Genomic DNA, 22,729 nt, shown 5'->3' with positions numbered 1-22,729 from the left:
GTCAGAGCTGATACAAAAACAAAAGGATAAACGGAAATGGTGTGGAGAAAAGATATTTGAAATACAGGCACCCAAGCGTAAGGTTTCCAAGCTCGAAGAACACAACTTTACCTACTTATAGAAGTTCAACCGGCTGCAACTTACTATTGAAAACATTGGGTCTGCTGGTCAGACGTTCGGAGACCAACCCACCTGGGCAAACATGTACTATCAAAACTGCAGTGAAGACAAAATCGTCGATGAAGTTAATTATCCGACATACGACCCTAGCTGGCCAAAACCTTGGTATGTCAAGAATTTGGAGAACTTTGCTCTAGGAAGTTCGTAAAGAAACCGTGATTAATGTATGTTGCTTTTTTATTTATCTCTAAGAAGTGTGCTTTTTATTCTTTGTGTGTTTTTAATAAGTGTAATGTGTTTTTTTTTTTAAGTAATGTATTGTGTTTTTTATTAGTAAAAGTGTAAGATTTTATTATTTTAGTGTATTTTATAGGTTAAAGGGGGTAAAAATTTAAAAAGTAAAAGAAAAAAAAAATGTTATTGGCTCCATAGCCGATTTGCCTTTCCGATACCTCTTTGCCAAAATGTGCCGATGAAGATGGTGTAAGAAACCGATTTGCCAATTTGTGCCGATAGAATGTGCCTATGGTTTTTTCGACTACATCCTTGCCCCTATATATTTATATATCTTTATAAAGAGAAATGATATAGGGGTGTTTGGAATTGATTATGTATGAAAGATTTTGTATTTAAAAATTGTTTTTCCAAAACTGTGGTTTGTCTATGTGAAAACGCAAATAATCACTTTTCTTTGCAAAACACTTTTTTCCATTAATTGCACTATGCAAATACAATAATTAGATAATCTTTTTAAAACTCAATCCCAAACATCCTCGTAACCTCTCAACTAATCTTTCTAACTATATGATCATAATATAAATTTCCTAACTATCGTAATATATATGTGATAACATCAAAAGATGAGGTTAGGACAAAAATTAGTCCAATTTAGTTTTAGAAAAATATTTATGAGAATTATTTAAGTGGTATCTTTTTTGGGAAAGTTACTTGAATAATCTAATTCTAAGTTATATATCTATTCTCCCTATTAAAAAAAATAAATCCTTTGTTGAAAGTTATAAGGGGAAAAATCTTAAAAATACCCTATATTAAAACAACATACCCTAAATACAATACACCCTTACCATAAATGAAATAAATACACCATCAGTCCCCCAGCTTTTAAAATAACTATATAACCATTATATTAATTACATTTTCATCAATAGCCTACAATACTCATCGTCACCACCGTCAGTCGCTACCGCCACCCATCACCACCGCATTTCAGCCACCACCACCGCATTGCGTGAGCACCATGCTAATCTTATTTATATACACTTATAAGAAAATTTACCAATTTGGCCTGCTAATTCTTACCACATAATTTTTTTAATAAGAAAACAAAATTACCCAATCAAACTATATCAAGTTTCAGTGATACCTTATATATACGCATTAAATTTCTCAATACTTTTCTTTTAAGTCCTTCTCATTTCAATATACTCAACAAAATAACTATCATCTGTCACCACCATCAAATAACTAGCTTAATACTCGGTCGGCGACCGGGTTACCAAGTAAATTTATAAGCATTTTATTCAGAAATAAAATTTATTATGAAATCGAGTATAATGTTAAATAAAGTCTTAAATTTGCACAACTTTTGATATAAGATATATAGAGTCGGTTTGATATATATTAAGATTGTCAATACTCGACTTTACCCGAAATTTGATTTAAAACCGACTCAGAAAACTGGGTTAGGGTTGTGAATCTCGACCTAGTAACCCGTCAACTTGACTTTTTGTGGGTCAGGGTTGAGTTGACCATTTGGTTTAATAAGTCAATTCGTTAACCTAAATATAATTTAATTTATATAATGTTTTTTAATAGGTCAATCCATCAACTTACTTGATCCAAAACCCATAACTCATTTTGATTTCAATTCAACCTGTCGACCCACCAATCTATATTACTTGAGGTCAACTCACTAACCCATTTAACATGTCAACCCACCAATCTATGTGATATGAAATTAACCCACTAACCCATTGCAAACCAGATTTTTTTGTGTTGGTGGCGGGTTCGGTTTGACAGCAGGTTGAGATTTTCAAGTCGATTTTGATATCAAGTCAGGTTCAGGTTGGTTATTTTCAACCCGTTAATCCAAATCAGTTAACCTAAACCTGTTTACATAATTATAAACATATTTATTTTAGCTTTTGTTCTATATAAAGTTATTTATCCGTGCATTGGAAATTTTAAAGTCGATCTTTGGTGAAGTGCACCATCGTCACCCTCACCCGATTTCATACGTAAAATTTATAAGCATCATTTTAAAATTTGATTTAACTAAAAATTTAAATCTTTTGATAAATTATTAACCATGTTACGCATTGTGGGGATACGATTCTTGTTTATATTTTCGCATTGTATTTATACATTGTAGCTGTAATATCTATAATTTCCAATTTTGATTCTTGATTTTCGATATTGATTTTGGTTTCACATTTCATGTTGTAGAATTGACCTAACTCTAAATTGAAGTAAGCTATTGTTTATTAATTGAACATCCTTACTTTTACCTGTATTTCATTTCAGATGGAATTACCAATTAATAGAGAAATAAGGTTATGTTGAAGTTCCAAATGGTATTAAAATTAAAAGGCATGTTTTTTTAATATTGTCATGGTTCTAAATTTAATAAAAGTACATTAAATACCTTAAATACTGGTCAATTTTTATATAAAAATTTCAATTGTAAATACCATACGTTTAAGTAATTACAGTTTACAACATAGTTATGTTAGTTAAATACGTCTACTGGTACTAAATTAATATTGTGATTAAAAAAATAAATAAATAAAATTAATCAATATATAAACCTAAAAGAGTTGTATATTCATTAACTTTCCAATATTAGTCTATAAATGACTTTTATTTTTATGCTGAGGTTTACTTTTTTAGTTTATTTTGAAAGGTAAAAAATAAAGAGTAAGTATTAAAAGCTCGCCCCCTGATTTTCATGGTAAATGTACAAACAATTTATGCACCTTAAACACAGCCCTAAGGATTGTATTTAGCAAACCCCATATTTTTATGTTATTATAAATATTTATGGGGGTACTTTGAAATGAGAAGTGTTATGTTTTTTTTAATGATATAAACTCAAATGTCATATAAATTGTTAAGGATAATGTAATTAATTATGAAATTGTGATTGATGAGTATGTTGTTACTGATCATTGTCGTGTTTCTTTTTTGGTACACGAATTCAAAACTTCTAAGAATAATTAGCATTAGTATTATTAATATGCAATTAAATAGTTACCTTGTTTATTATCTTTTGACTTTTAGATTTTAGAAAGTTGACTTTGAATTTTAAAGGTCAAGATTTAAAAGCTTATGATTTTCAATGACCAAGATCAAAAATTTAAAATATTTTTTTCTCTTAGATATTGTGGCCATATATACATAATATTAATTTCTACCTAAATTTAAAACTTTACAGATCGAGAAGATGGAAAAACAAAAAAGACAATTATGATTATTGGCTTGAGTTATACATGCACACACAAAACTATATTTTATAATATATAAACCTATATATGTATATGAACAACAACATAAAAGATGAATATAAGGCACCGTTTCTTTTTTACTTAACAAGAGATAGTATTCGCGCGTTGCGACGGTGAGATGGTGGGTGATAGGTCATAAGACGTGATAAGTCATAGAGTGTGATAGTCAAATGCCTTAGCCGTACGAGCTCCGCTATCGGATTTAAAAATTTGTCGAAAGTATATCGAATGACATCTTTAATAAAAGAGCATGAATTTTAAGAACACCCATATAATTTTTATAATTATCGATATACGGTTTTTTGAGATAAAAGATTTTGAATGAATTAGAGGTATATAATGATTTATGGAGAAAAGAGAAAAAAATGAGTGGTAGAAATTTGAGGAGAGAAAAAAATAAGTAGTTGAGATTTAAGGGTATTATAGGTATATTAGGTGGAAATGTTTAGATTAGTGAATAAAGAAGATGAGTATTTTTGTCGGTTCAAATCATCTTTTCATATAAAAAAAAGGTGTTCCTCTTTTATAAGATAATATAGATAAATTTAATAATTAAGAACTTAATGCATTCTATCAAATTTCATGTTTTTTCTTTTGACTTAATAACCGCCAATTACCTATTATTTGATATTATTTATATATTTAGTCGCTTACATTCAACAAGTAATGAATGAAAAAAACTAATCAAAATGCTATCAACAATATCACAAAGAAAATTGCTCTTTTTACCCGTAGATTTTGTTTCTTTTCAACCCACAAATTCATAAACTTTTTTTTACTTTACATAGAAAACTTTTGTTACAAAATTTAAACACCATTACACTTGTCATAATTTGATTAAGTAGTTTTGTTTCTTACCTGAAAAGTTGAGTAATAAAAATTTATTAATCAAACGAGAGAAATTACTCACGCGTTGCGACGGTGATATGGTAGGAGTGATAGGCCATAAGTGGTGATAAGTCATATAGAGTGATAGGCCATAAGTGCTGATAAGTCATAGAGTATGATAACCAAATACGGGCTCCGGCATCAGATTTAAAAATTCGTCGAAAGTATATATTGAATGACCTCTCTAATGAAAAACATGAAATTTTAAAGACACTCATATATCTTTTATAATTTATCGATGTATGGTTTTGAAATAAAAGATTTTGAATGAATTAGAGGTATATAATGTTTTATGTAGGAGAGAGGAAAAAAAATGAGTGGTTGAGATTTAAGGAGATAAAAGAAAATGAATTGTTGAGATTTAAGGATATTATATGTATATTAGTGATAATATTCAAACTAATGGATAAAAAAATTAGATAATTTAGACATATCAAGTTATTAACAAGCGAGACAACTTGTTTTATAAGAGAAAATATATAGACAAATTTTATGAAAGTGTCTGATAAAATTTATAAGATTAAACCATTTATGTAATTTTCCCATCATTATTTTTTTGGGAGAGGATTTTCTCAAGTTGACCTCTCAATTTGAGTCAAATTATAGAGATCTTGACCACTGAATGAAAATCAATGGAAAAGATTCAAAGACATCTTAATCTTGTCCATTGATTTTGATTGAGGGTCAACAACATCTTAACATTAACATGACTCATGACAATGACTCTAGTCATGTGATTAAAAGGAATCCTTTCCACATTTTTCCCTCAATAAAATTTGGTAGTTAATTTGAGACGTCCCTCTCACTCTGCTGTATTTTATGGGAAAATCTTTTATCCTTTATTTTACTAAAAAAGACAAAACACCCAGATTCTCCCTCCTCCTATCTACATTAAACAAAAGCGCACACACACACACACACCAAAATTTACGTATATTTTGATGGGGCGCCATGAAGAAGATAGATTGTTGTTGGAAGGTGGTCTGATTGAGGTTAGTTAATATCTACTTTTACTGTTGAATAATAATACTCGTATTACTTATCTCAACCATATATATTTGTTTATTAACTTTTGGATTTTGACTTTTTGTTCGAGTATTTTGATAATTATTACTTAGAATCCAAAGGCATTGGTTTTGATTACTACTTCATAGTTAGATATTTGTTGTTGATCATGATTCATTTGTCTTTCTCATACTACAATGTGATCTGTCACGGCGTGATCCACTCGGTGGGTGTGAAGGAGACCACACTATGTCAGTGTGGTCCGTTAAAAGGTTCGGTGTGATATTGATGTTGTGATCACAATGTGATCAAGGCTCCACTCTGAATGCTCTAGGTTTCTTCAATAGCATTATCTGCTTACAAAAATATGTTAGATTTAGATCTTAGTTTCTCATTTTTGACTTATTAAGGAACTCGGTTTTGGTCTGAAATAAAAGGGACCACTGTATTTTTAGACAACATGAGAAGATCTGATCTGTTATATATATATATATATATATATATATATAGTGTAAAAATGATAGTTTTAAAGAAAACAAAGTTGAATTGAATTATAAAACGATATCCTAATCCACCTTTCGGGCCACATTGACCTGTCCCGTGGTGTCTGTGGAGAATATAAATTGTGCAAATTATAGTACTAGGCTGCGATTTGAACCCGTGAACTTGTATTGCATGTTTGTGATTCTGACTGCTAAGCTAACGTTGTGGAGGACTTAAGTCGTGCTAAATTATTTGTCTATTACAGTAAAATTATTTAGATCATAGATGTTACGTTTTCAAGTTATCAGTCCAAGTTTGATCCAAGACTTTGGGAGGGTATACTCACTCTTTACACAGGAAGCGTATCACGATCAAATAGTAGAATAGTCACAAAGTCGGAAGACTGATGCTTCTTCCAGATGGACAGTCCTAATTGTACGTTATTATTTGGGAATGTAGGGAAGGTTTTAAGCGATCATCTTTTCTAAATTACAATGGACTTATACGGGCACCTAATCACATACATTTCCACAAACGTCCAGGTGGGCTGTGATATATCTATATTTTATTTAAGTGCCAAAATATAGTCTTTGACCTTAATCTAATTTTCAACTATTCAGATTCTACAACATAGTTTTGAATATGGTTGACATATAGGAAGTATCCTTTAGGTATTATGAAAGATTTGTAGATTATAAATGTTGTATACGAATATTATAGCTATGATTTTCTTCTACTAGCAATTTGTAGAGTAGCAGTGAAATATTTATGCTTGACTATCATAAGTGCAAACTTAGACCTGACCTTTACATCTGATTTCCTATGTAGAGTGAAAACAGTTTGTATACAGGAGATGGGTCAGTCGACATTAAAGGACAACCTGTTTTGAAAAGCAATTCTGGAAATTGGAAAGCATGCCCCTTTATACTTGGTACTCTTTCGTTGTCTTTGTGCTTCATGTATTTATTAAGTTTATTCGTATATTAACAATGTAGAGTTAAAAACAGGTAACGAGTGTTGTGAGCGTCTGGCCTATAACGGGATATCCACTAATCTCATCAGCTACCTCACCAAAAAATTGCATCAAGGAAATGCTGTTGCTGCCAGTAATGTGACAACGTGGCAAGGAACTTGCTATCTTACTCCACTTATTGGTGCTGTCTTGGCAGATGCATATTGGGGAAGATATTGGACTATTGCTGTCTTTTCTGTAATATATTTCATCGTAAGTATCAAACTTTTAAACTTCTAACTTTTTCTATTTTTAAAAACTTTATATGTAATCGTATCTGACCAAATTTTCCCATACAGGGAATGTGCACATTGACTCTCTCGGCATCCATCCCTGCTTTGAAGCCCGTTGAATGTGTAGGTGCTATGTGCCCTTCAGCTACCCCTTCTCAGTATGCATTTTTCTATACCGGGCTTTACCTCATTGCACTTGGAACCGGGGGGATCAAACCATGTGTTTCGTCATTTGGGGCTGATCAGTTTGATGACACTGATCCAAAGGAGAAGGTGAGGAAAGGATCCTTCTTCAATTGGTTTTATTTTTCAATCAACATTGGGGCCTTGGTATCAGGTACATATATAGTATGGATTCAAGAAAACAAAGGATGGGGCTTAGGGTTTGCAATCCCTGCATTCTTTATGGGCGTTGCTATCTTTAGTTTCTTTGCTGGAACCCCTCTTTATAGATTTCAGAAGCCCGGGGGCAGCCCTATTACAAGAATTTGCCAGGTTTTGGTTGCATCATTTCACAAAAGGAATATGCCAGTTCCTATCGATAGCTCTCTCTTGTTTGAAACTCCAGAAAAAGTCTCTGCAATTGGTGGGAGTCGGAAAATCATGCATACTGATGAGTTGAAGTAATTTTCTTGAGATGGGTGTTTGTCGAGATTTCAAAATCGATTGTCCTTTGAAATTTTCTGTTATTTGTTTTCTAGGTGCCTTGATAAAGCTGCGATTGTGTCATCTATGGAACATGGAAATGAATTATACTCAAATTCATGGAGGCTATGCACTGTAACACAGGTAGAAGAATTTAAAATCTTGATCAGGATGTTTCCAATCTGGGCAACAGGAATCGTTTTCGCTGCTGTTTATGCGCAAATGTCAACACTATTTGTGGAGCAAGGAATGGCGATGGACACCCGTATTGGGTCATTCACCTTGCCTGCTGCTTCTCTTACGACTTTTGATTTCATCAGTGTCATCATCTGGGTACCAATTTATGACAGACTTGTTGTACCCATAGCTAGGAAATTCACAGGTGAAGGAAGGGGGTTTTCTGAGCTTCAACGAATGGGTATTGGTCTTTTTCTTTCCATTATTTGCATGGCGGCTGCAGCATTGGTCGAGATAAAGCGTCTTGATATTGCAAGATCACATGATTTGGTCAACCAAAGTGTGGCAGTACCAATGAATGTCTTCTGGCAAGCACCTCAGTATATATTGTTAGGCGCTGCTGAAGTTTTCTTTATCATCGGGAAGCTAGAATTTTTCTATGACCAATCACCTGATGCCATGCGTAGCTTGTGTAGTGCGCTGTCACTATTGACCACTGCTTTAGGTAATTACTTTAGCTCTTTCATTTTGACGGTCGTTACATATATTACTTCTCGGGGTGGGAAGCCCGGTTGGATACCAGATAATTTGAATGAAGGTCATCTTGATTACTTCTTTTGGCTTTTGGCCGGGCTTAGCTTTTTAAACATGTTGGTTTATATCATATGTGCAAAGGTATACAAGTCGAAGGTAGCTTCATGATCACAAGTCATAACATGATGTTGCCACACAATCTGTTCATATTGTATTCTAGGTCTTTTTCTTTTATGATATCATCCTCTTCTTATGATAAAACAGTGAATTTATTTGAATATTTGATTCATACTGGACTTCTATTTCCGTCTTCATTAGTTCATGTAAGATAAGTTACAATGTGACTACATAGTAGTTAACTATTGGATGTATATGCATTTATACAGATCAAAATTCATATATTTAGGTGGTTTTTTAAAATCCAAATTCCCATAACTTTTCATCTATGGAGAGTACTGGGGCCTGTGAACAATCAAACAAAAAGGTGTTGACAGAACAGAAGTCATGAAATTGCCTTATGGCGGCTTGGCCCAAAAATCAGGACCATTTGCTTAGTTACGTACTTTAGCATTTCAAACAATACGTGCCGTTAGAAGCACAGATATTAGTATATTACGTGCTTTCAGTACATAATAATGAAAGGTAACCGCAACTTTTTCCACATGCTTATCATAATTTAACCTTTTTTTAAGTCTTTAAAGCACACAAGATCTATACTTCTTGCAACATGGATCATAATCTTCTTTATTTTGTTACATTTTAATTCAAACATGTGCAGCCAATAAATCATATCAGGACTAAGAAGTATGCCTATAACTTCATATTGCTAAACAAATAGATGACATTGCCAATGAAATCTGCAATTGATCTTGTTATTATGTTAGTCATATTTTACAAGTATAGCTTTTTAAAATTATATTATAGCTTTTTAAGATTATGTGAAATGTTTATTAGAAACCACAATATAATAATATTATGAACTTTGTTAAACAACTTGCATTTGGTCTAGTGGCTATGTGCGTGTGATTTTTCTTTTTTTGATAACTTGCATTAACATGGTATTGAACAAAATGTGCAAGTGAAGAAACCGTGAATGTTGAAGTTTTGATTCAATAGATGTCCTCACGAGTGTTTCTTCAAAACTAGTAACATAATTATGGGTCGAATAATAATTTGTCATGCGTGTTCAATTGACAATATTAATTGGATTCAAATACCTTTAGCAATATCATTCAAATATAACTATGTGCGGCATAACCCATTTCCAAGTTTTAAAACCCTAATCGGTTATAGCTTGGTATTTTTTCCACTAACCGAGATGATAATTTGGGAATTTTTCGCTCGGTAGTATTCCTATCTTAATTTTATCTGGTTACGTTATCATAAATCCATAAGTTTAGTTTCTTGTGACCTTTGTGGCTCATTAGTCCAACTTATTTGAGGGGATAGAATTGCTTTTTGGTATCTTGTCGAAGTTTTATTATATTAGGAGTTAATTATAAAGATCATCTTTACATTTCATAAATTATGCTTATGATCTATCACTTTGGAGCCCGTCAACAATTTTTGTTCCAAAAGTCAACAATTTGGCCAAAGTCATCACTTTTGGTAAAAAAAGAGTCAAACATTTTTGGACCAAAACTATTGATGGAGCTCAAAGTTAGAGATGAAAACCGTAATTTTTGAAATGTAGGTATGAAACCTGTAATTTTAACAAACTATAGACACGATCATTTCAATTAATTTTTAATATTAATAATACCTTTTAGTCAAATCTTGCCACCAGTTTAGAGCTAATTTTCAAGCCTAACATAAGTTCAATGAAATTCTACTCTCAGATAATATGATAATAAGTCTAGCTCACAAGCTTATATAGATGTTAAAAGTATACTTTTTTTCCCTCATTGTAAGACATGGATTGTACATCCCAAGTCCCAACAAGCTTCCTTTCATACTCAAATTCGGCCTCCTTTTTAATGTTGCCATTGCCCCCTAAAATTTAAGCCTTTTCAAGGATATTAGAGATCACCGAGACCATTGACCGAATCAGAAAGTTGCCAAGGATCCCGCCCTGGATATAACCGTCTGCAACTTTGAAGTTCAAATTCAAACATTCAAACACCTACACTGCTGCGACCCGAGCTTAATAAGAAACTAAATGTCTAAACACCCTTACTTAAGCTGATTGAATGCCCCCTCACACCCTTAGTCCAAGTCGAGCTAGTTAAGCCTTTCCTAACACTTAGTCTATCTTGCAAGGAAAAACCTAAGTAAAACCTCAGTTTTTCCTTCTTTGGCTCGACCAAGAATACCCTGATCGACTAGAAACAGAAAAAAAAGAAACCATATTATAGAGATCAAATAAGCTAGGATTAGGCTGATGCTTATATATATGGGGGAAATGAATACGGTGTTGTAACATTTCAAGTTTTGGTGAAAACCTTTCTCATTTGATTTTTTATTATATTTTGCACAAAAAACAAAACAAGATTGCAAAAATATTAAGATTAAGATATGATTGATTTTTCACCTAATTTGGCTGTGTGACAACATCATACTCAATTTTTCTTTTTAGGGATTAGTTTCCTCGAATGTAAGAAACTTTGAACAAATGTCTATAGTAGGAAAAAACTAAAGTTGTGTGTATTGTATGTAAACAACTTTGAAATAATGTTTATTGTATGTAAGCATTTCATTTCAACCAATTAAAATCTGACAAGTGGCACCTGTATATGGTTGTTACGTATGTTTTTTTACATACAATAAACATTTTTTCGAGTTGATTACATACAATACACATAACTTTAGTTTTTTCCTACTATAGACATTCGGTCAAAGATAGTTACATTCCAGGAAACTAATCCCTTCTTTTTATGTCAAATAGAGATAATGTTTTCTTGATAAAAGAAATCGTTTTATCCTCACGTTATGGTTAATGAAACTAGTTATCTTTTACTTTCATAATATATGTATGATATTGAATAAACAACAATAAAGTCATAGATAAATGGATGTCAAACGGTCGATAGACCCGGATATATGAGATTGAGTAGTAGTTAGTGGATTTGGGATTTTTTCTTCTTTTAACAAAGAAATTAATGAGAAAGGCAAGGTCCATTCATGATTTAATTATTACGAATATCACTTTTTAGTGACTAATCACTTCATAATGTCATTAAGCGGAAAATTTTCCTATATTAAAACTTATTTGAGTGACGTGCTATATATAGGGATGACAATTAAACCAGAACTGGCCTCGATAAGAAAATCCGAAATCCATAAAAATAAAAAAGATCGGGACAAGGACTGGGACATGTCTACCCCGACCCGGACTATTATATATAGTATATATATCATATAGTTTTAAAAACTTCAAAGAAGTTATTAGCATTAATGGCGACGCCACTGCCATATGCATTTGGATTAAGATTCCCTAAAGTTAATATCAACTTTATAGGTAAAGTTGATGGATGTGAACTCTATATTGGATTAAAATCAATGATTAAAATTAAAAAAATATTTTTAAATCTTAACCTTTAATTTTAATTCAATGATGAAGATCTATGCATTTAGTCACTACACTCATGTACTATACCATAGTCCTTGAATAAGCATTCACAGATTTCATGGTGAGTGTTTTTTAGTTAAGCTGAGGAAACACATACAGAACATGTTAGTGACAATAAATTCGGGTCAGGATTCGGGTTCAATAACGGGGTGTTGGTTTTGGGTGAACCTTCTGACCCGATAGGTGCTCCATTAAGATCCTCGATGGGTATCAGGTCTGGTTCGAGTACCATTTTTCTTATCGGGTTCGAATTCGGGTTTAGTACTACCCATCCCGAACCGGCCCCATTGTCATTCCTATATACGAGTCTCTCTATGCCCTTAGCGCATAGAGACAACCCATGATGTCAGGTTAGTATCATTTGTCTCAAGTAGAACAATTAAGGACAACCTAAAAACACGTTGGATTAATTATATATAGGGGCGTGACCACATGGGCAAAGGGGGCAAATGCCCCCCTTAAAAATGATTTTGTCATGTATTTTTAAATTTTTCATCGATTTAAAAATTTTCTTATAGGTTTTTAATATTTTGACCACTTTTATATTTATATTTCTCATATTTTTAATTTTGCCCTCTCTGGGATTTTTTTCTGGTACCGCCTCTGATTATGTATTATAGTAAGTAATTAAGTAACGTCCAATGCCTTCTTCCACGGGTTTTGGGTCACAATACCTCAACGGTGTATGGGGGAGGTTAAGATGTAGACAGCTTTACCCCTACCACAACAGCGTAGAGAGGCTGCTTCAAGGTTCTATCTAAAGATAGAAAATGACCTCCGGCCTAACAAAGGATGAAGATAGAACCCATGACTTCTGTCTTCAAAGGCAAAGATGTTAACCACTTGATCTAACTTTGCAGCTTATGTGTATGAAAATTATGTGGGAAAAGAATAAACATGACGTATCCACATGGAAGACCGGCGCTGCCAAGCGAAGCCACGCCAAATAATCCAGAATGGTCATCAAATGAAATTGATCGAATGGAGCCGAAAACCATACTAGCTGCTTTTATTAGTTTTGTTTAATGTACACTTGTATAGAAGAAATAGTATTTCTAGTGTCTATAAGGTAATTATGTTTTTCATTTAGACTTGCATTACGACACGTTACATTATACTATTATTATTATTATTATTATTATTATTATTATTATTATTATTATTATTATTATTATTATTACATATCTTTTAGGTCATTCTCATTCACAACCCAACCCATTAATACTATTTATTCAAAAACTAATTTCTCTCCTATATCTGCCCAACTCAACTAAAACCAAATTTTACATTCATCAACAACCAAACTTAAACAATTATTTTATTAGATAAAAAAGTTTAGAAATATAATAAATTAAAAAGTTAGTGTAATAATGTTACTATTGTTCGGACAACTTGACAAAGAATATATTTAAAAAGTCCGACTTTGTTTGCTCGACCAAACCGTTTGGTGTGGTGTTAGATATTTTAATATTTCTTTATCCTATTTATGCGACCGACTTAAGTCACTTAACCCAATTAGTCACCAATGGGAATGGGCTTATTAAATAGTAACAAACCGATCTTTTAAGATCGGGATCTTATAATGCTATAAATTCAAAGATCCATTACAGATTCGGATTAATTACTTATATTGGCCATCATAAAATTATAAGATTTTATGATATCATAACAACCTTGAAAGATGGTTCACAACGATCAAATAGACTGATGTTACATTCATTATTTTATTTTTAAAAATATGTTAGAGTTGCTACACATGGGCTACAAAAGGTCTAAATGCCTAATTGGACCAAAAACAATTTTAATTTGAATCTTAGAAGGTACTGGACCCCACATACACCAACCGAAGACTCTGTGATGATTTGGTTTTGTATCCAAAATTCTCAGCCAGTCCAGCACGCATATGGGATGGGCCCAACCCACAAGATATGTTCTTATAGATTTGACCCCACAATGGCAAAAGAATGTCTGGCCCACACAACATAAAAGTGAATAAATTGTTGCAGTAGAGTACGACCCCCCTCCAATCATTCACCTTCAATAGTCAAAAGTAAAAGTTACCGAGTCAATGTACAAAATCACTAGTCAAACTAAACAGTGTGTCTTTGTTATACAAAGTGGTATTAAATTTTAGCTTAAAAGATCTTTCTAACTCTTTATCAATGTGACAAGTGTATTTTATTTAATCTCTTCTTTGAATTTTCACATGTCATCATTTAATAAATTTAGAGGATTTTTAGGCTAATAAATTAAAAAGATTAACCATTCCCCGTGTGCAAATGATTCAATATAATTCCATTTAATGAAATACTATATTTGGCATATCATAATAATGCTGTAGATCGTGGAGTATAAATTATAGAGGTTGCAATTGTTCTTTTCTGCTGGTTAACCAATTGTAGGTTGACTATCTTAATAAAAACTTCTCATTTTATAATTGTATTGATATGTTGAATTAAGCCAACCTACTTACTAAAGATGTTAGTCGTGTAAAACTGTTGAGCTCATGATATTTTAGCGATATGGGATGATATACTCACACCATAAATTAACCATATACAAAAATATATGTTTTACAACTTTACACTATGAAGTAAAATATATAGATTTGTTATGTAACACTAAAATATGTTGTGAAAATATCACACCCATTTAAATATATAGAGTAAATTATACTTTTTGTCCCTAAAGTTGGCACGTTTTTCACTTTTCGTCCCTTAAATGAAAATATTACAATTTTGACCTTAAAGTTGGCAGATTTTTTCAATCATCATCCCTCGCCAAACGTTGTTAAGTTTCAGCCGTTAAGTCGGACACGTGCAACACACGTGAGGGACTGAAACTGCAAAAAATGACAAGTTCAGGGACGAAAACTGAAATTTACTTTTCTGTTGTCATCATCTTCATCTTCTCCGGCTGACTTTCGTCGGAAAATTCGCCGAAAAACTTAAAATGCCGATATCTCACTCGTTTCTTCGAATTAAACCACGAAACCACCACCAAACTTCTCAGAATTAATTTACGCATGAATCCTAAACAAAATTAATTCGTGCGGAAATTAATTTTGAGAAGTTTGGTAGTGGTTTCGTGATCTAATTCGAAAAAACGAGTGAGATATCAACATTTTAAGTTTTTCGAAGAATTTTCCAACGAAAGTCAGCCGGAGCAAATGAAGATGATGACAACAGAAAAGTAAATTTCTGTTTTCTTCCATAAACTTGTCATTTTTTGCAGTTTCAGTCCCTCACGTGTGTTGCACGTGTCCGACTTAACGGCAGAAACTTAACGACGTTTGGAGAGAGACGATGATTGAAAAAATCTGCCAACTTTAAGGTCAAAATTGTAATTTTTTCTCTTAAGGGACGAAAAGTGAAAAACGTGCCAACTTCAGGGACGAAAAGTGTAATTTACTCAAATATATATGATAATCTATCTTGAATTCAATCCATATGTTAAATATTTAGTCATGTCGACCCATTTATTTCCCACGACTCATTTACTACGTATCGTGTCACGGGTTGTATAAGAAATTGACACCCCTAACTCCAACAGATAAGTTCTAAGTTTCTAACCCATGACAATTATGTGGTCAGTTTACGAATATGGATTGCAATTGCAAACCATGTGTACCATATTGGCCCATCGCCCATAGTATACTCGTTATGTACTCAATTAGTCCATACCAATTATTTTGACAAACAATTGGCTTTCAGTATTATGGTACGATTCATTATTTGTACCGTCTTGGGTCCAAACCAATTCCCACTGCCTTTTTTAGTTAATCAACACGGATTTTTGAAAGGCATAGATAAGTTTGCCATGCCCAAGTTTGAGTATGCCTTATGGTACAATTTTCAACCAAATTTAAACTTTTAGCATCTCTAATATATGTACCATATAGTACATCAAGATTGATGTACAGTAAACCTATATAAATTAATAATGTCAGGACCGGAATATTTTATCAATTTAACAAGATATTATTATATCGATAAATTAATATTTTATTAACTTAAATAGGTTTTACGATGTAAGTTGTGGATAAGAAATTCATGAGTCTGAGAACTTGTACAAGCTTGCATTATCGTGATGTAAATAATGAAGGTTATGAGGTAAAAAGTATTAAAGAATTTATGGCGAAATCATTCAAAATCTGGTTGATGACAAAGTCAAGGATGTCCAATAGCTTTAAAAGGAAGCAATGTAAAGGACAACAACTCTTCTCAACTTTTTGTTGAAATACGAAAAAAATAATGCAGCTACTCTTGAGTACAATGAGAAAATTTAAAGATAAACTTAATATAGATTTGAAGTTCAAACAAAAAAACAAGCGACTTTTTACTAAGCAATCTGCAAATTTGGAAGCTCCTATTAGTTATTATTATATATAGTTTCGTTGAGACCACTATAAATACACTGGGATTTAAAAAAAAAATATTATATTATTATTTTATTGATTGAGATCCAATTTTGTATTGGTTTCAAGTTGAGACTAGACAAATTATTAGTTTTATCGAGGTTATTAATTTATCGAGTATCAATTTATAAAGGTTTGACTGTATATCTGTTTTTCACTCCAATAATATAATAAATATATTTACTCTACATTGTTTTTCTCTTCAACATTTCTATAAAATAAATTTGAGTTTTTTAAATTCTAGTACTTTATAAAATGACTTTTCATATCTAACTAATCTACAATATGAAATTAGAACATCATTTATAATGATTAAGATAAATGGTATCAACATTCGGTGTAATGTTTACTGTTGTATCAAATTTTGGAGTAAAATGCTCACCTAATTATGTGTCTTAGTTATAGATAGATATTTTTACACCAAAATACCAAAGTTAGTAGTGCTTTAGCGTATATATGGAGATGGGCTTAATACACATACTCGTATTCTTAATTTTTATTAGGAATCAATACTATTTCTTTCAATTAATGGCTAGAATAGAGATGACAATAATTACTTTTTTAAGTGTATATATATATACCCTTTCAATTTGATTTATCTGTGATAACGTATTATATATGGATGAACTATATAAAATGTGAATAGTGATGAAAATTCATCATTCAGAGATCACTTATTTGTCATCTAAAATAACTTTTAATACATTTCTAGAATTAGAACATTATAAACTTATGATAAAACATTGAAATTAGGTTTTAGTATTAATATAGATATTCTTACATTCAAATTCATCAAAAGTACTAAGAAATTTACCATTGCAACTATAAATGAATATGAAGTAACTACCACTGTTTTGTAGGGTAGTATTAAATTTTTATTGTAACAAATTGTCAAATTATACATATGGATTTTGTTATAAAAAATATGGATATATATAATATGATGATGATGATGATGATATCTAAGTTATTTTTACTACGAAGTGTTTATTTATTTGGTAGTTGATCATTTTGTATCGAAAAGTTATGTAATTGCTCTAAGTTTCAAATCTTTGAAGAAAATGAAGATTAATATCATCAAGAAAATGTTAAATACGACCCTAAGGGCTGTATTTAACGTGCATAAAAAACTTGTACTTTCTATATTAAAAGTTCACCCTTGAATTTTATGCTAAATGTACAAATAATTTATACACTTTAGGGCTGTATTTAAGCAAAACCTCATATCATCTTTATGACCGTGTTTCAAATTTCACAAAGGTTTTTAATCGATGAATAAACTTTTGGTTTTGTGTGCCTTCTCATCAATTGACCTTTATCAAAAGATAACCCCTAAATAATTTTCACCTATTATTGAGTATCGTTCTATAAAGTTAAGCTACACCTAGTGACAAAGTTAAATATAACTAGATTTGAAGACATTGTAATTAAACATCTTTTTATGGAAACTTTAACTGGTTCAAGTTTATTGCAACAATGAAGTGCAACAATGAGTTAGGTGTGTTTAATTGATACAAATTCCACAAGTTACATAATTAAGTTACATACATGTTGTATAACATGATAGATAAAACACAAAAAAAAAAGATAGGATTTGAATTGTGTCTTATAAGCATGTCTGGTGCACAAATGCTTTAATTGCACTTGCATATTGGAATTTTCCTTGAGCAACTCCAACAAAACATCATATCATAACAACCACCGCAATTATTTAGTCTCCCACACCCTTCCCCAAAAGATCAAAAGTAGTCCTCTAACATTTTGATTATCCCAATAAACCCCCTTAAACTTTTGTCTTTTTTTCCTTTTTCTCTTTTATTTTACTCTCTCTCTCTCTCTATTCACTGACAATTTCTTCTACACTTTATTCTCTATTTCCTTTCTCTTTACCCACTCTTACTTTGCCTTTGTGGTTCTCGAAATTCGTGCTATCGGCGCACACCTAAACTAGCACAAAGTACAACCCTTAATAGCTACACAACCTCTTCATATATACAAATTTGTATCCATTTCATTTCTTACACTTACAAGATGGGTGACCTTCATTCTATTACTTACTTTAGCAATCATCCAAATAACCATGAGTCTTCCATGTGTTGGGACTTCCACAATTTTCAACTTCTCAACACTCATGACATCTCTCATTGTAATTATACAATATTTCATATATCTATTTCTATTATTATAACTATAACTATGTGTATGCTTAATTTGTTGTTGAGTTTGTTTTATTTTTGCATGGTGCATGATATTTTACTTGACATTTTCTTATGTTGTAGGTATGGAGACTAACATCACTCCACAATTCTATGATCAATCAATGTTGGATTCCGATCTCTCATCGGGTTATTTAGAGGATGCTTTATTCGAATTTAGATCCAAACGACGACGTTTAACAAGGACTTATGATGACCTTTTTCAACCCAACAACCAGAATTCAACACCTTCCTCAATTCCAGTAAGAATTCTAAAATCTTTATAGTTAAATTTTTTCTAACAATGTATACTTACTAAGTGGCGGCCCTAAAAATTTAAGTTTAGAGCTGTCACCGATAATTAATTAAATGTTCATAATTTTACGTACTTCAATCATACTTTAGTATCATCCAAATTAATTTCATGTCTTAATGGATCTTATATTTCAACAGAGCTATTGGGATTTCAATGCTACACATGATCAAATTGAGAATTTTGGTGGGCTTAATGGTACGAACACTATAATTATTTATACTTTTTATATATTTATTTAGGTTGACTTATTTGCTCATTTATCATCAATTAATAATAGTATATATGCATGACTTTTATGTTACAGTAAGTGGTGATGACAATTCAACTTCATCTTCACAAAGCAAGAGTAGTTCTATCAACAACAACAATTTCTTTGAAAAAGAAAATATCAATTCATCAGACCAAGTCACTAGCTGTACGTGTCTCTCTCTCTCACACACACACACAAAACACACTATAGTGAGTGGTCTGTACTACTGATATAGTGGGAACCTCACTTGCATGAGTCAATAACAAACCATGCATGCTTTTGACCATTCTTGCTATATTTGACTTCATGCACAAAAAAGTCATCGAATACGTACGTATAGTATAAAGTATTTGTCATATTGTTTTACATGATATAGATATAAGTATAAAAAATATGATCATGCTGAAAAAGATCATGTTAGATAGTGGCAACTTTTTTATTTTGCTAGTAAACAATTAATTTAGGATAAAAATAATTAGAAAAGTTTATATATATAAATATATCTTACCAAAATTTGAAATTTGTCTTAGATAAAAGTAAACGATAGTGGTTAACTTAAACTAATATCATTGACAACGACACTTTGTTTTCATTCTGTTTTTATTTTCTAATAGCATTAATTATTGAATATGACCCATTTGAATTGTATCCAACTATGGTTCACTTTAGTCACTTTAAACCATCATATATATATAAACATAATAATAATAATAATGTGGGTTTATAATATCTATTAACCTTGATTAATTTATCGAATATTACGTATAATTACGCTATTCACAGTAATTAATGTATATAAGACGTTTAATTAATTAATTAGATGATGAATACATAACAGGTGGAATAGATGAGAGAAAAAAGAAGGTGATAACAAGAGTGGTGTATCCATTTGCATTGGTGAAGCCCGGAGGATTCAAAGGAGACATGACCCTAAATGACATCAATGAGAGGATCTTAATGCCCCCGACTAGACCCGTGAGGCACCCGGTCGGAGACTTTGCTTGTCGACGATTGGTTTCACTAGACGGACCAGGGCTATCCGGGAAGGCAGTGGTGGCTCTCACTCGAATTCAAACTCATGGGAGGGGCACAATCACCATTATCAGGACAAAAAACTGAGAATAATCTATATATACATATGTTATATTATGAGCTGAGGATAGATGTTTGTATCTTGTACAAAGTATAAAGTCAAGCGTTTATCGCTAGAAATAGTAATTATTAATATATATATATATATATAAGGTATCAAATCGATCATATGTCAATCAAGTAATGCCTCTGAAGTCTGAAGCAACGATCGCAAGATTTGAATATGCATGTCATATTGGAAAGTTGTTACTAATATGATTTATATGATATAATACTTCATCCATATGAAGAATGAGATGGAGCCACGTAAAATAAATAAATACCTTAAGGTCAAATACCTTATTAATGAGTCAATACCAACCAAAATTGATCAAAGTCATTCGGCATTCCTATAATAACGTTCCGTCAACCAATTAACTCTTTGAGTACGGTACTGATAACTGCTCGTCGAGCAGACCTTCTCTCAAAGAAAAAAAAATGTGAATTAAGCTCCCAGAATACACCTGAATAATATAATTGAATATGATAACAATGAGTTAGTACGTCTACCTATTTGTATGGGAAGAGATCCCCTCAAGTTGCTTTTAACTTGAGAGGTCAAGTTAACAATTTTGACAATTGGATGAAAATCAATGGTCAAGATTTAAAGATCATTTTTGAATTTTGACCATTAATTTTAATTTGATGGTCAAGATGTTTCCAACTTGACTAGTCAAGTTGGAAACTTGAAAGAATCCCCACCCAATTAATTGTATTCCTTAATTTGTCAACCGTAGCCGGATATAAAATTTTGAACCAAACCGATTATACTAGCTGATCAAGCAAAAAAACCTAAAAGTGGTCCAAACCTATTTTGAATTGTTGTCTAACCCATTTTTTTAATCACCTCTGTTACTTAATGCCTCCGAAAAAAAATTTATGGATTCGCCACTGTTTATATATATAAACTATGAAAATTGTTTTACTTACAACATTAGAAGGTAAACATTTAACATTATGATATTGGTTTGTCGTTCAAAAAATTGAAATAAAACCAATGGATTGGTGACTCATTGTTTTTTACTTTGAAGAAATTTTTCAAGATTTAAATCTGACTTCTTATATTTGTAGGAGTGGATTATTAAGGAGGGTTTTCGAGAATCTTGGGTTTCATCTTAGACATGCGTGGTTCGAATACCGTATATTATCCAATTGGATGTCACTATGGTATCTTGAATGTTAACTGCTAATTAGTAACTCGTGTTTTAAAAAGTAAAGAACCGAAATAAAATGATATTCGTATCTACTACAAGAAAATATTATTTGTGAGTGGAAGAAACATGCAGTCAACTTCATGTTCCTGCTACCACCTAAAAGATGGACAATGTTGTCCAAAAACTTATAATGGTTAATTGGAATACTTATAAATTTATAATGGTCCTTGAAAATTAAAACCATCAAAGTTATCTATGAACTTAAAACGAACTGTATTGTTAATCATGCGTTGTTCTAAAGGATAAGAGAACTAGAATTTTACATTACTGATTTATATGTCCGTCAACGGTTATAAATAAACTGAACAAAAGCTCGTTGTATTAGTTTTTATAACAAAATGGACGAAGATGAACTCGACTTTAGCGTCTATAAACCTTATTAATTATTAAACTTTCATTTAAACTTGTTGAATAGCTATTCTGACTTTGGATATTTTGTGACATCAAATTTACGTTGTGTTCGTTCAAAAACACAAATGACCAAACATGATTACAGTTTTATATTTGGTTGTACGTTTGTGAACCATTTGTCATGTTAAACATTGAGTGTCCAGTCAATTGTTTTATAGCCCTTATAATTTCATCCAAATATACATGTCAAAGCGAAAAACAATGTAGCGTCCATTAACTTAATAATATTTCAAATTTCAAGCGATGTGGTTTATCGAGATATATAGGGAGTAGTACCTTTACTGTATTACTCGTAATTAATTGTAATTATGAATTTATTTATATCATTAAAGGTGAGGCTAATGAAAAGTGTCACCGTCACGTGTACTATTCTATAGGTCCACTTACACTCCGCGTTTCTACTTGAATTTTGCTATCTCGGATTCCGTTATTAATTTCATTAATGGTGAGGCTAATTAATGATGTGGCACTGTTCTATTGATCTACCTACACTCCGCGTTTCTACTCGAATTTTACTATCTCGGGTTCCGTTTGAATATTTTTCTTTCGCCGTTTCTTGGTTTCTTGCACAATTTTTAATTGTGTTCTCTTCTATTATTTCATGTT

At 31.7% G+C, this 22,729-nt stretch overlaps 2 protein-coding genes across 2 annotated transcripts; both read left to right on the top strand.

Moving 5' to 3' along the window:
* The first annotated feature begins 5,347 nt into the window (after positions 1-5,347).
* On the top strand, positions 5,348-8,935 carry LOC122596118 (protein NRT1/ PTR FAMILY 8.3-like). Its single transcript, XM_043768639.1, has 5 exons — positions 5,348-5,524; positions 6,849-6,951; positions 7,028-7,245; positions 7,332-7,888; positions 7,967-8,935. Exons 1-5 carry the CDS (start codon positions 5,474-5,476, stop codon positions 8,787-8,789), a joined length of 1,752 nt encoding a protein of 583 aa, XP_043624574.1. The 5' UTR covers positions 5,348-5,473; the 3' UTR covers positions 8,790-8,935.
* Positions 8,936-18,609: 9,674 nt separating this feature from the next.
* LOC122598166 (protein XRI1-like) lies at positions 18,610-20,635 on the top strand. The gene is made up of 5 exons (XM_043770766.1): positions 18,610-18,752; positions 18,886-19,064; positions 19,255-19,312; positions 19,422-19,532; positions 20,206-20,635. Exons 1-5 carry the CDS (start codon positions 18,638-18,640, stop codon positions 20,484-20,486), a joined length of 744 nt encoding a protein of 247 aa, XP_043626701.1. The 5' UTR covers positions 18,610-18,637; the 3' UTR covers positions 20,487-20,635.
* Positions 20,636-22,729: the final 2,094 nt, after the last annotated feature.

This window comes from Erigeron canadensis, chromosome 4 (genome assembly GCF_010389155.1).
Source record: "Erigeron canadensis isolate Cc75 chromosome 4, C_canadensis_v1, whole genome shotgun sequence".
Classification (NCBI taxonomy): domain Eukaryota; kingdom Viridiplantae; phylum Streptophyta; class Magnoliopsida; order Asterales; family Asteraceae; genus Erigeron; species Erigeron canadensis.
The sequence above is the reverse complement of the archived record's forward strand: the minus strand, read 5'-3'. Positions and strand labels throughout refer to the sequence as shown.

Bases quoted from the DNA above. Each gene is read 5' to 3' on its own strand.
- LOC122596118 (XM_043768639.1), top strand. From the start codon at position 5,474: ATGGGGCGCCATGAAGAAGATAGATTGTTGTTGGAAGGTGGTCTGATT. The intron at 5,525-6,848 runs GTTAGTTAATAT...TTTCCTATGTAG, and splicing joins TGGAAGGTGGTCTGATTGAG to AGTGAAAACAGTTTGTATAC. The intron at 7,246-7,331 runs GTAAGTATCAAA...TTTCCCATACAG, and splicing joins TTTCTGTAATATATTTCATC to GGAATGTGCACATTGACTCT.
- LOC122598166 (XM_043770766.1), top strand. From the start codon at position 18,638: ATGGGTGACCTTCATTCTATTACTTACTTTAGCAATCATCCAAATAAC. The intron at 18,753-18,885 runs GTAATTATACAA...CTTATGTTGTAG, and splicing joins CACTCATGACATCTCTCATT to GTATGGAGACTAACATCACT. The intron at 19,313-19,421 runs GTACGAACACTA...TTTATGTTACAG, and splicing joins GAATTTTGGTGGGCTTAATG to TAAGTGGTGATGACAATTCA.